Source organism: Phyllobates terribilis, unplaced genomic scaffold (assembly GCF_046119375.1).
Source record: "Phyllobates terribilis strain yellow unplaced genomic scaffold, ASM4611937v1 Scaffold_2__4_contigs__length_985480577, whole genome shotgun sequence".
Taxonomy (NCBI): domain Eukaryota; kingdom Metazoa; phylum Chordata; class Amphibia; order Anura; family Dendrobatidae; genus Phyllobates; species Phyllobates terribilis.
This window is the reverse complement of record NW_027362762.1, coordinates 110,392,981-110,405,694: the sequence shown is the minus strand read 5'-3', so window position 1 is coordinate 110,405,694 and position 12,714 is coordinate 110,392,981. Positions and strand designations below refer to the sequence as shown.

Genomic DNA, 12,714 nt, shown 5'->3' with positions numbered 1-12,714 from the left:
TTACAGGACCCTGACCTGGACTTTGCACAGTTCAAGGACAAAGCCATCCGGGTGCTCCGAGAACCGGCACCAGGTGGCGCTGTGACCCACAGGCGCCCTGCTATCACTTATCACCAGGACGCGGCGCCCTTGTCTGCAGGGCCTGTGGGAGCTGATGCGCAGGCTTTGAACAATAACCCGGCTACAGACCTGCACCATCAGGTCCAAGAGCTGACTAAGAGCGTTGCCATGTTAACCAGAACTGTGCAGTCTTTGCAGGTCTCTTCTCCAGGAAAGATCCAGCTGTCATCCGGACCGGAGGACGTCCCGTGGCGCCGACTGAGGAGGACCCCACCGGCCAGAGGAAGACCCAGCGACAGATACAACGAGGACGGACGACCCATCTGCCGCCGCTGCAATCAACCCGGACATATGGCAAGGTACTGTCATTTAAACGGGCACAACCTGGGGTAGAGGGCCAACCCCCAGGCATAAGATCATCAGGCCCATCGAACTGGCGTGACAAATACGTAGGGGGACGTCCGGTCTTGCCTGTGGTACTGGATGGCATTCCTATGAGTGCCCTACTAGACACTGGGTCACAGGTGACTACCATACCGTACGTGCTCTTCAAGCGGTACTGGAATGACTCGGACATAACCCGCTACCCAGATGACGACCTGAGCATTATAGCCAGCAATGGTCAGCCCGTGCCCCCGATAGGATTTAAAGAGGTGACCATCAAGGTCGGTAAAGTTGAACTGCCGGCACAAGGACTGATCATTGTGGACATTGACCGTCGCGAGAGTCACCCAAAAATAACCCTAGGTACTAACGTAATTGAAAACTGTCTTGCAGAGGTGATTCTTATTTTGCAGCAGGTTGCCAAGAACGCAAGTTCCAGCCAGCAGCGTGTGCTCCAAAATGAGATCCGGGCACTGATGAAGCGGCAACAAGTGGAACTATCTGGTGGTGAGATAGGTAGCGTGAGAATGTGTGACCCGTTCCCTATTGCCATGCCCCCAAAAAGTGAGATGATGATTTGGTGCCGGGCAGCTATTGGTCTGAGAGGTAGAGACTACCAAGCAATGGTAGAACCCGTCTACTCAGACAGTAGGCCCACCATTTTGACAGCACGGGGGGTGGTCGATGTACGTCATGGGAGGGTGCCCGTCCGCATCATAAATATCGGGGAGAGAGAAGTATGCCTGCCCCGGTATGCCACGCTAGCCAAATTGTTCACCATAAACCAGAATTCTGTACAGGCCGTGGAACCCTTGCCTCCATCTCAACCAGAGGAAGGTAACGGCTCTAAGAAAACAATGGAGGACTGGTGTCAGCAACTGCATTTGGGTACTGACTCCAGTCCCTCACACCAAAAACAGGGAGTCTATCGGGTGGTTCAAGAGTACGAGAGAGTGTTTAGTAAACACCCGCTGGACTTCTGGCGAGTAAAGGGGGTAGAACATCACATCCCAACGGGAGACCATCCTCCCATAAAGGAGAGATACCGACCCGTACCCCCTGCACACTATCAGCACGCCAAGACGATGTTAAAGGACATGAAGGAGGCTGGGGTAATTAGGGACAGCTGTAGCCCCTGGGCAGCTCCACTAGTCTTAGTGAAAAAGAAAGACAACACCATGAGAATGTGTGTAGACTACAGGAAGGTCAACCGTATCACACACAAAGATGCGTACCCGTTACCAAGGATAGAAGAGTCCTTAGCTGCGTTAAAATCTGCTAACTTCTTCTCTACTTTGGACCTCACTAGCGGGTACTGGCAGGTTCCTGTAGCAGAGGCGGACCGGGAGAAGACCGCATTCACCACCCCGATGGGTCTCAGCGAATTTAACTGTATGTCGTTCGGGCTCTGCAACGCACCAGGAACCTTCCAACGGTTGATGGAATGCTGTCTGGGACACCGGAACCTCGAGACGGTCCTATAATACCTGGACGATGTCATCGTCTATTCCAAGACCTACGAGGACCACCTGAAACACCTGGCCGAAGTGTTTGAAGCTCTGGCAAACTATGGCTTAAAGGTGAAACCCTCCAAGTGTCACCTCCTGAAACCAAAGGTGCAATACCTGGGACATGTGGTGAGTGCTGACGGAGTGGCTCCCGACCCCGATAAGATCACCGCGATTAAAGACTGGCCAAGACCCTCCAGCATAAAGGAAGTGCGGCAGTTCCTCGGGTTGGTAGGCTACTATCGAAGATTCATTCCCGGTTTCACCAAAATGGCAGCCCCTATGCAGGACCTCCTGATAGGTCAATCTCGGAAAGCCAAAAAACAGAAGCCGCCCTTCAGGTGGGAAAAGCTGGAAGAGGAGTCCTTCTGCCAGCTGAAGATGGCCCTCACGGGGGATGAAATCCTGGCGTACCCTGATTACAGCCAGCCCTTTATCCTCCACACGGACGCAAGCAACATCGGGCTAGGAGCCGTACTGTCCCAGATCCAGCAGGGGAGAGAACGGATAATTGCTTACGCCAGCCGAAAACTGCGACCCACGGAAAGAAACCCTGAGAATTACAGCTCATTTAAGCTCGAGTTCCTGGCAGTGGTGTGGGCGGTAACCGAACGTTTTAAGTATTACCTTGCCTCTTCCAAGTTCACCGTGTACACGGATAACAACCCGTTGACACACCTGGACACTGCAAGGCTCGGTGCCCTGGAGCAGAGATGGATGGCCCGCCTGTCCAACTATGAATTCACCATCAAATACCGGGTGGGACGCTCAAATGCCAACGCGGATGCCCTGTCTAGAATGCCAAACTTACCGGACGTAGGGGAAGATCCAGAAGATCTGGAAGAAGTCGAGCTCCCTGCGTTCCACCGTCATGGGATTACCCTGTATTCCCACCGTGTGAAGGACAGGCGCTCTATGACGTTCAATCCCTTGCCCCACTACAGCTGGGCGGAAATGCAAGACAGTGATCCCGCAGTCCGTCTGGTGAAGGAAATGCTGACACAGACCGATGCCCGTCTTGACCCAGACGCTCCGGAGGAGACCAAGCAACTGTGGAAGGAGAAAAGTAAGCTGTTCCTCTACAGGGAGAAGCTGTGCCGAAGAATGGTTAACTCTCGAACACATGAGTTGACCTGGCAGGTTGTGGTCCCAAGACGAGACGCGGCTTTGGTGCTGGAGGCATACCACAATGGAGCAGGACATTTTGGATGGAAGAAGCTGGAGTACTTGTTGCGTGAATGGTTCTACTGGGTAGGCATGAGAGGAGCCATCGAGAGGTGGTGCAGAGACTGTGGCCCGTGCAACCTAAGAAGAAAGGACCGTGCCAGCCAGAAGACTCCCCTGCAGCCCATCATCACCAGACAGCCACTGGAACTGGTAGCCCTGGACCATGTGAAACTGGCTCTGAGCAGATCTGGGTATGTCTACGCCCTCACAATCGTAGATCACTACTCCCGGTTCCTGGTGGTGGTTCCCGTCAAGGACTTAACGGCTCAAACAGCAGCTAGAGCCTTCCAACAGCACTTCTGCTGTCCACACGGGTACCCGGAGCAAGTGTTGACAGACCAAGGACCAGCCTTCGAAGCAGAGGTCTTCCAGGAGTTCTGCAACCTGTATGGCTGCAAGAAGATAAGAACAACGCCCTATCACCCGCAGACCAACGGACTCTGCGAGAAGATGAACCAAGTGGTGATAGATCTGCTAAAAACATTGCCCCTGGAAGAACGCAGCCTGTGGCCTGAGAAACTGCCCGATCTGGTGGACCTGTACAACCACATCCCGGTAGGTTCCACCAACTGTACCCCGGCTTACCTAATGAGAGCAAGACCTGGTAAGCTGCCTATTGACCTGGATATGGGAGTCCTGACACCTGAGGACACCTCGCCAGAGGCAGACTGGGATACAGAACGGCAGCAGCAGTACCGGAAAGTACAGGAGAGCGTCGAGCGAAGTCTCTGTCAATCAAGAGAAAGGCAGGAGAGGACTTATAACCAACATGCTCCCGCTGTTCCCCTGGTACCTGGAGAGCAGGTCTTGAAAAGAAAAAGGCGGCTCCATAAGTTGGACGACCAGTGGGAAAAGGACCCGTACACCGTACTGCCCTCAAGCCACAATAATCCAAAGGTGTACGTCATCAGCAAGGATGGAGGAGAGACCACAGCAACTGTCTCCAGAGACCACCTGAAAAAGTGCCCCGAGAAGTTGCAAAGCACGGATGAAGATCAGGAAGACCCTCAACCCGTAGAGGAAAAGGAGGAAATGATCAGCACCGTACTCGGAGACTTTCCCCGGTCCTGGACACAAGTAAACAACACTATTGTGGTACCCGTCCTCACCTTTCTCCAGCCAGCCCCTCAAGTGCCTACAGAAGACCAGGTAGATCTGGAAGAGCAGCCGGCCCAGGAGGCAGAAGAATCCATACCAGCAGACCAGGAGAATCAACCCTCTGCTAGTAGTGAGCCTGCCGTGCCCCTAGTGAGCCAAAGAGTGCGCAGACAGCTGCCCAGCCTACCCGCAACATGCCCTACACCCTGTAGTGCAGAACCAGTTAGTGAGCTCCGTAGGTCCACTAGAGTCACTAGAGGTCAGATGCCCGCTCGCTGGAAAATATAAACTAATGCACTGTAAATGTACCTGTTTCTTGAAAATGTTTATGGTTTTTGTTGTTGCTTGTTATTAATTATGTTTCTCAGTTACCCTGCAGATTTCTTTGAACTAACAGGTTATGGACGCTGGATAACCGGAACAGTTTTGTAGATAGTTGCACATTGTGCCTCTTGCGAAGATGGCCGTGGAAGAGAAAACCTGTCTGGCGTGGCCTCCTTGCGGCCCAAAGTAGTTAGCTTCAGCCTTTACAGCCATGCCCAAGGCCAACGCAAGGGGTTTGCTTTGGACAGGTCCCCTACTTCGCTTAAAACTTCACCTTGGGTGATATGGACACCCGGTTGCGGACACGCCGTGACCTTTAAAGAACTAAAGCTTCTTGTAAATATGTTATTGTATTATCGTTTATACCCTTGTATTTATGTTTCTTTAAAAATGTGTTTAGTCCCGGAGTACTAAAATTTACTAGGGGGGAATGTGGCACCCCAGGGGTCTGGTTGCCACAGTAATAGAAATATTATGTCTGAGAGCAAGTGGGAGGTTTCTCTGGTCAGGAGCCCTAAGCATGCAACACTGCCAGCCCAGACCTGGGAGGGGAGGAATCTGCCCTTATAAACTGGGTCTGGGGCGGGATTAGGTCAGTCAGAGCCTGGAGAGGGAAAGTGACAGCAGGAGCTCTGTAGGAACAGTAGCTGAAGACCAGGGGCTGGAGCTGAGCAGAGCTCGCCCTGGCTGAGGACACTACAACCGGACACCGGAGTCCGAGGCTGTGGGGACTGATATACACCCAGCAGCAGAAACCAGCCGGCAGGGGATTCCAGGTCCTCTGGCCATAGAAGCCCGGAGGCTCAGTCACAAGAAAGGGACCAGCACCGCCGTCGTGGAGCGGAGGCTTACAGAAGGCCCCAAGTCACTGGCCATACGGGTGAGCACCACACGGTATACTCAGGGACGTGGGCTACTTGTAACCGCTTACAGCAAGGTAGCCAAGAAAGAGTGCAGATAGACGGGGAGGCCTACAACTCCGCCTGGCCAGGGGAGATTCTGCTTGCTCACAGACTGACCAGGCCTCTACTGCTAACCAGTACTCCCGGGAGGGTCTGCTTTATACCATCAGTAAAGACCCTGAACTGCACCACACGTCTCTGTGTTTCATCGCCGCACCAGCACCATTAGTACTGGGACGCTCACACCATCACTCCCATCATCCACACTAGCTGCCCTGAGGCAATACTTCTCCCGTGGGGAGTTATCCCATACTTGGCTGCGCTTACAACATCAGCCTCAGCGGTCTGCAGCGCAGCGGCGGTCCCCACTGACCGCAATCCACGGGTGGCGTAGTCGGACATTTGTTATTACACTAAGACTGCCACTGGTTTGACCACCCTGAGCCACGGACCGGGTCGCTGCCACACTGAGACTACCACCCCCAGCATCCCACCAGAGGCCCGGTTCCGGGTTCCCCACGCGGCCCAGGGGGCGCGTCAGTGGTATTTTTCAACTACGCCACCTGCGGTTTCCGGTGATGGGCACCAGCGCTGCTTCAGTGGACTGAGGCCGGTGTTACGGGCAGCTAAGATGGGACGGCTCCCCGCAGGCGGAGCAGGCCTCAGGGCAGTGTGAGGAAGAGTGGTGGGTGCAGTGCCGTGCAGGAAATAACAGGCTGAAGCGGGGTGTGAAGTCATCCAGGGTTTTTTACTCACATTCAGATGAACTTTAGCCGCAAAGCTTCCCTCTGCTCCTCACGGTGTACTGCGGCCACCGGGATGGTGGTCCAGCAATTTCCAGGTAGATCAGGAGCACCAGTCGAGACCCCTCTGGTGTGTGTTCCTCTCCTTGGTGAGTTCTCCCACTAAGTCTTCTCCTGACTGTTTGTGTGGTTAGAACAAGGTGTAAGGCCGGGTCCCACTGGATAAACGCAGGTAGAGAGATACAGGTGGCGTAAGCTGCTCCGTCCGTATCCCCCCTGGGAACCACTAAGCCTCCGGGCTTTTCTGACTGACACGTGAAGTGACAAAGTCAGATATCGGGGGCCGGTCACCCCTCTTGCAGCAGGAATCCCTCTGACTAGGCCAGAATAAAGAATACAGGTGGCGTAAGCTGCTCCGTCCGTATCCCCCTGGGATCCTTTTGCCTGTGGAGCCTATCTCCTCTGCTCCCCTCCAGGCCTTCTTAGGTCAGGACCTTGACCGGGTAGAGACAGTGGTTAACAGCTCCTCGTCTCAAGGCCAGAGTACGAGGACCGTGTATCTTCAGCCAGCTGCAGACTCTTGCTGGACCCTGACAGAAGACCACAATCAAAGACCTTGAACCTAAGATGGCTATAGATTAAATATGAATGAATAAGTGTTTCCTAAAAGTGTGTCCGCCACCCTCACCCACTACATGGTTCCCCCTATCTTTGGTTCCCCCCATCTCCTCTATCCCGGGCCAGGGCAGCACCCTGGTGCATTTAGGCCCCCTACAGGACGGGAGTGGTGTAGTGTTGAATGGTGAAGTGGTGTCCCGAGAGATGCTCCATCCTTACCTGGAAGAGGAGATACCACACCTCTACCGAGGTTCAGTACACCTGTGGCGACTGAACCCTCAGGGGCGCCACATACTCCTCTTCACCGAATCCAGTGCTGGCTCCATGCCGCTGCTCGGGCGTCAATGGTTTGTCTGTACTGATGATGTCTCGATGACAGCGCGTTTCACGGCTCAATCACTGGGCTCAGTGGCTGTGCAGAGGTACACAGCAGTAGCCAGTGAGCTAGGTAACTGGCTACAGAGGTGACAATATTTTTATAGATAGAGATAAGATCCAGAACTGATAAAAATGTGGAATTTCACAAGATCAAAAATTAAGTATTTAAGTCAACTCCACATTTAGCAGCATTTTATGCCGTAGACATGCTAGATCCTTATCTTTTACCAGTTGATGTAAAGGGACCCCATACACATTAGACTGTCGGCCGTACCCGTTGATAATCAGCAGGATCGGACGACAGTCTGATGTCTAGATGGGGCCTTAAGTGCCTAATTCTCTACAACACCACCACATGGTAAACTGGGCATTACACAGGGCGCGTTGAAAACAATGGTTTATATGTGCAATGTAGGATATGACAGGTCCTCCAGATATAGAGACGCTTTCTTACCTCTCTGGTCAACAGTTTAGGAGGATTCTGAAATAAAGGACCCCTCCCTATTAAATCAGACCCCTTTCAATGGGACAACCTCTTTAAATCTGCACATTTGTACTACTGCTGCTATTTCTGAGTCTCAGATATCGCATTGTAAAATAATTAGAAATACAAAGGTTTACATCATTTTATATGCCAGTCTGCTCTTACTGATCACCTTTTAGCTAAAACAGGGAAATTTCCGGTATCATTATACTGTCCATTTAGGTTTCTTATACAGTAGCTGATGAATATACTAATTCCATTTTTTACATCTATAAAACTATGTATTTCATTTTTAAAGTAGTCCTATTAGATTCTGAGCACCTACATTTCATTCCTGTAGAAGCGACATGAATGGATGTGTTTATTCGGCATTGTATGTGGCCCGAGATCATGTTCCAGATAATAATTTCTCCATCATAACTCGAGCTGGCAAGGAGATTAGGAGGATTTAGAGCTATACACAGAATGTCTTCCCGGTGACCTCCGATCTGCAGAAGTAAAAGGTACATTGAGCTTTGATGCTGAATCCTATCATCTTCAAGGCCAGAGCTGTGCAAAAAGCTCACAATCAATTGTGCCTCAACTCATGTGACCCTTTCATTATTGCTTATTTCAAAACTGGTAGGATAAGCTCTGCCAAATCACATAGAAAAATACAGGACTAGAATTCACTAAAATCCTTTTATACTTTGTACAGCTTATGAACCATATATCTTAAAAAAATGATGATATTGTACATCACTACAAATAAAATCCATTCTCCCTGCAATATCTCCCCCAACCACATGGTGCGCTGTTATGAAGAAACATGTCAATTATTGCAATAACACAAGCTCTTAAAGGGGTCGTTCAGTACTTTCATATCTGTATCCGCTAATTGGTAAGGGTGCCGGCTGTCGCACTTCCACTGATTTGATATTTGTGACCTACCAGGTCAAAAGTGGCTAGTTCTTGATCTGATTTGATTCCCGCTGCTCCCCTGAGTATTCTTTAGGTGAGAACGCACCAAAAGGGGCGGAAGAGGTACAATCCAACTTAGTCCTCTCTTCCACATAATAAAACACCATTATTAAAAATGGCACGTCGCAGCTACAGGGGCCCTGATGCAGCTTGAGTTACTCATCTATGTGTATGAGCTCATACACATTAAGCACATGTTGGAGAAACATGACAATTTTGGTGGACCTGGCCAACCAACTTGATCAGACATTTTGAAATCCTCTGTTCGCAAGGCAGATTCGCCAGTACTACAATGGGAAGGAAGGAATAGCTTGTGACTGAATAAGTGTTCAGCCATTAGCTATCTAAATTGTATGGACACATTTATGCAATGTTACCAATGGCGTACCACCAACAGCGGCAGGCCACGCGACTGTTATGGGGAGTGTGGGGGAGCCTGGTGCCAGGGCCCCCCTGCATAGCCAGCGCCACCCCCCCACCCGCATTCAACTGTATCGGCAGATGCCGAAACAGTTGGAAGCAATAATGGAGGAGGGAGCGTCATGTGACACTCCCTCTCCCATAACTCCCCCACTGTGTCTGACGCAGCGACGCGATGACGTCACTTAATTGCGCCACGCTGGGTCAGGCAGTGGAGATGGTGAGACGCGCTGCAGATACTGAAGCAGTGGGGGAACAAGGAGCGGTAAGTATGTATTTTTTTTTAAATAAATGAGTATGTGGTGCCCATATTACTGGAGGACTGTGGCTGCATTTTGACCTATGGGGGCTGCATTATACTGTATGGAGGACCATGGGGGCTGCATTATACTGTATGGAGGACCATGGGGGCTGCATTATATTGTGTGGAGGAAAATGGAGGGTGCATTATATTGTGTGGAGGATCATGGGGGGGTGCATTATATTGTGTGGAGGACCATGGGGTTTACATTATATTGTGAGGAGGACCATGGGGGGGTGCATTATATTGTGTGGAGGATCATGGGGGGTGCATTATATTGTGTGGAGGATCATGGGGGTGCATTATATTGTGTGGAGGATCATGGGGGTGCATTATATTGTGTGGAGGACCATGGGGGTGCATTATATTGCGTGGAGGGTCATGGGGGTGCATTATATCGCATGGGGGTGCATTATATTCCATGGAGGACAATGGGGGGTGCATTATATTGTATGGAAGACCATGGGGGGCGCAATATACTATATGGAAGGCTATGTGGGGCTATTATAATATTTGGAGGGCTAGTGTGGGCTATTATACTGTATGTAGGCCCATTATACTGCATGGATGGCTGTGTGGGGGTTACAGTTGGGGGATCATACTGTGTTGGGATCACCATACTTTGCGTCGAGAGTTTAGCTGGGGTACAGTAAGGTCATTATACTGTGCATGTGGAGGCTAATGTGGAGGAATTCACCATAGAGGTATCATACTGTGTATGGGGGACACTTTTGTTGGCATGATACTTTATGGGGGCAATGAAAGAGGAATCTAGGACTACGTAAAGGCTGGAAAGTTGTGCTCTTCTGTGATCCTGACAAATATTTAATTTTTGTTTTTCTATTTCTCTATTTCTCTTTTTTTGGGGGTAGAGGGGTGGGGGGGGGGCAATTAGGAATTCTGCTATGGGGCTTCATGATTTCTATGTATGCCCCTGAATGTTAACATCTATTCACAAACTCTTAAATTTCACTAAAAAGTCAAAGGGGTTCATCAGGATTAGTTGGTTCCAGAGATTATTTACTGCTAATTTTTATAATCTTCACCAAGGGGGAGTGGCTAACAGTATTCTATGGGGGCATGTCTTAAGGCTGCTCTGTATTGCTCTGTGAGCCATGCCCCATTGGTAAAGACCATGAAAATTTTTACAAAGAAAAGGGCCCATATCTCTGGAACCGTATGGCAGATTTTTAAAATACAACAAAACCCGAAATACTCTAAGGAGCAGCGGTAATAAAGTAACAGCAAAAACTGGCCACTTTTGACTTGGTGACTAAATATAGAAAATACAATTAAATTAAGTCAGACACCAATATCAAACATTGTTCAAGAGTAAGTGTAACATTGAGTTTCATTTATCCAGATCACAGTATATATCCTGGGTGGCAACATTGTCGGTTGGAGGCCTTTTTTATGTAATTCCAGACCACTTTACACTGAGTGTTCTGGATTTCTGGCACTGTGTCAAAATGCCTTCTGCCCATTCTTCTTCTAAACTGATATATGACTCCATAGATTGGCATAGGAAGTCACTACTGTCTGTTCTCATGTACGTTCCTGGAAAAGGGGTGCTGTATTGTAGGGGCATTTGGACTGGCATATATATACTGCATAAGAACAAATACTAAGATTCATGCTGCCTGTGGTTTTGGCAGCCTAAATCAAGTGACAGATCCCCTTTAAGGGTGTGGCTCTTGTGTTTTGGCAGATAGCTCTAACCATTAGGGGAGTTTCATATGTTCTTCGATCCTAGTACAGACCACAATGTCCAGAGGGTCACGAGTCTCCTAAAACGAACTTAACAGTCTCAACAACATCTAGGGCTGTTGAGTTCAGGCCATTGGACCTGTGGCTGGGTCGGACATTATGGTCCGTACTTGGACAGCGAATATCACATGTATGAAGCTGACCTTACTTACAAAGGCCAGTATGATATTCACCCTTGGTATATCTGATGGTAGTCAAAGATCAAAATCAACTGGACATTTCATCCAATGGATTTTTCAGTAATAGGAAACATTTTCTGAATATTTATATCCTGTCCCTTTCATACCCTAATAAGTATTATACTAACATAGATTTTTATGATTTTGAGGAATATGACTCATAAACTCCTAAATATCACTAAAAAGTCAATGGGATTCATCAGGATTAGTTGGGATCCATTTGAAAACAGATACAGCATTGCCAGATCTTTATTTATGTACAAAAGACACATTGCTAGCGTGAACAGATCTTTATTCTATTTATCAACTTTTTTTTTTTGCAGGTTGTCTTACCAAATCATCCGCCCAGCCTGGCTGTGGCTCTTGGAAATGATGAAGATCATCATCGGAATCCTGAGGAACAAAAAATTAATTTCTGGAGAATGCAAGACATAGATATAAACCATACCGAAAAAACAAGACTGACAACAAAAATATATATGAATTGATTTCATCTTTATTTATGAATAACAATAACATAATATAAAATTGGGAGAATTACACTAAGGAACCCAACAAAGGGTTGCATAGAATAAATAGTACAAATACAAGAGATTAAATTACCGTATATTTCGGCGTATAAGACGACCTGGTGTATAAGACGACCCCCCTACTTTCCTGTTAAAATATAGAGTTTAGGATATATTCACCGTATAAGACTACCCCTTTTCCAACGCATACCAAACACCGGTAAAAATTAAAAAAAAACAGATTTGAATTTAACATGGTCCTTTTTTAATTTAAATTCTTATGACATGCAGGTATATAGCAGGAAAACTGTCACTCATAAACATATTAAAATAGGGGGGACCCCACGTCATTTTTTGGGGGGGTCCCCCATTCTAATAGCTAGTAAAGGCTAGGTATTCAGCTGCGGGCTGATATTAGTAGCCTGGGAAGCTCCGTGGGTATTACCCTCTTCCCAGACTTCAAACATCTGCCCCAGCCGTCTGCTTAACCTCCGCTAGAGACTATAATGATGGTGGATCCCACGCCAATTTTCTTTTTAAAAAATCCTTTATTTTAACACTAAATGACAATTGAGGGGTTAATAAAGATGCAGTCCCTAAATTATTAATTTTGGAATTAATTTTTCCCAAAAATGTTGACGTGGGGCTTCACCATATTTTTGTGTCCAGCCAGGTACAGCAGGCAGGAACGGGCTGCCCCCAACCACCAGCTGCCTATTTGTACCTGGCCGGAGACAACAATATAGGGAAGCCCTTTTTTTTTTAATTATTTCATGAAATAATTTAAAAAAAAAAGACGTGGGGCTTCGCCCTATTTTTGTGTCCAGCCAGGTACAACTAGGCAGCTGGGGG

At 48.6% G+C, this 12,714-nt stretch overlaps 1 protein-coding gene across 2 annotated transcripts in view; it reads right to left on the bottom strand.

Annotated features, from left to right (window-relative positions):
• Positions 1–12,714, bottom strand: part of LOC141195600 (cilia- and flagella-associated protein 337-like) — a 243,414-nt gene that overhangs the window by 80,798 nt on the left and 149,902 nt on the right. The window contains exons 21-23 of one of the 2 annotated variants that reach the window (XM_073662494.1): positions 11,957–12,010; positions 11,687–11,746; positions 8,052–8,214 (exon numbers count right to left, since the gene is read on the bottom strand). In XM_073662494.1, coding sequence (XP_073518595.1) covers positions 8,052–8,214; positions 11,687–11,746; positions 11,957–12,010 — 277 coding nt within the window. The remainder of the gene's footprint in view (positions 1–8,051; positions 8,215–11,686; positions 11,747–11,956; positions 12,011–12,714) is intronic. The other variant, XM_073662495.1, reaches the window with a different exon arrangement.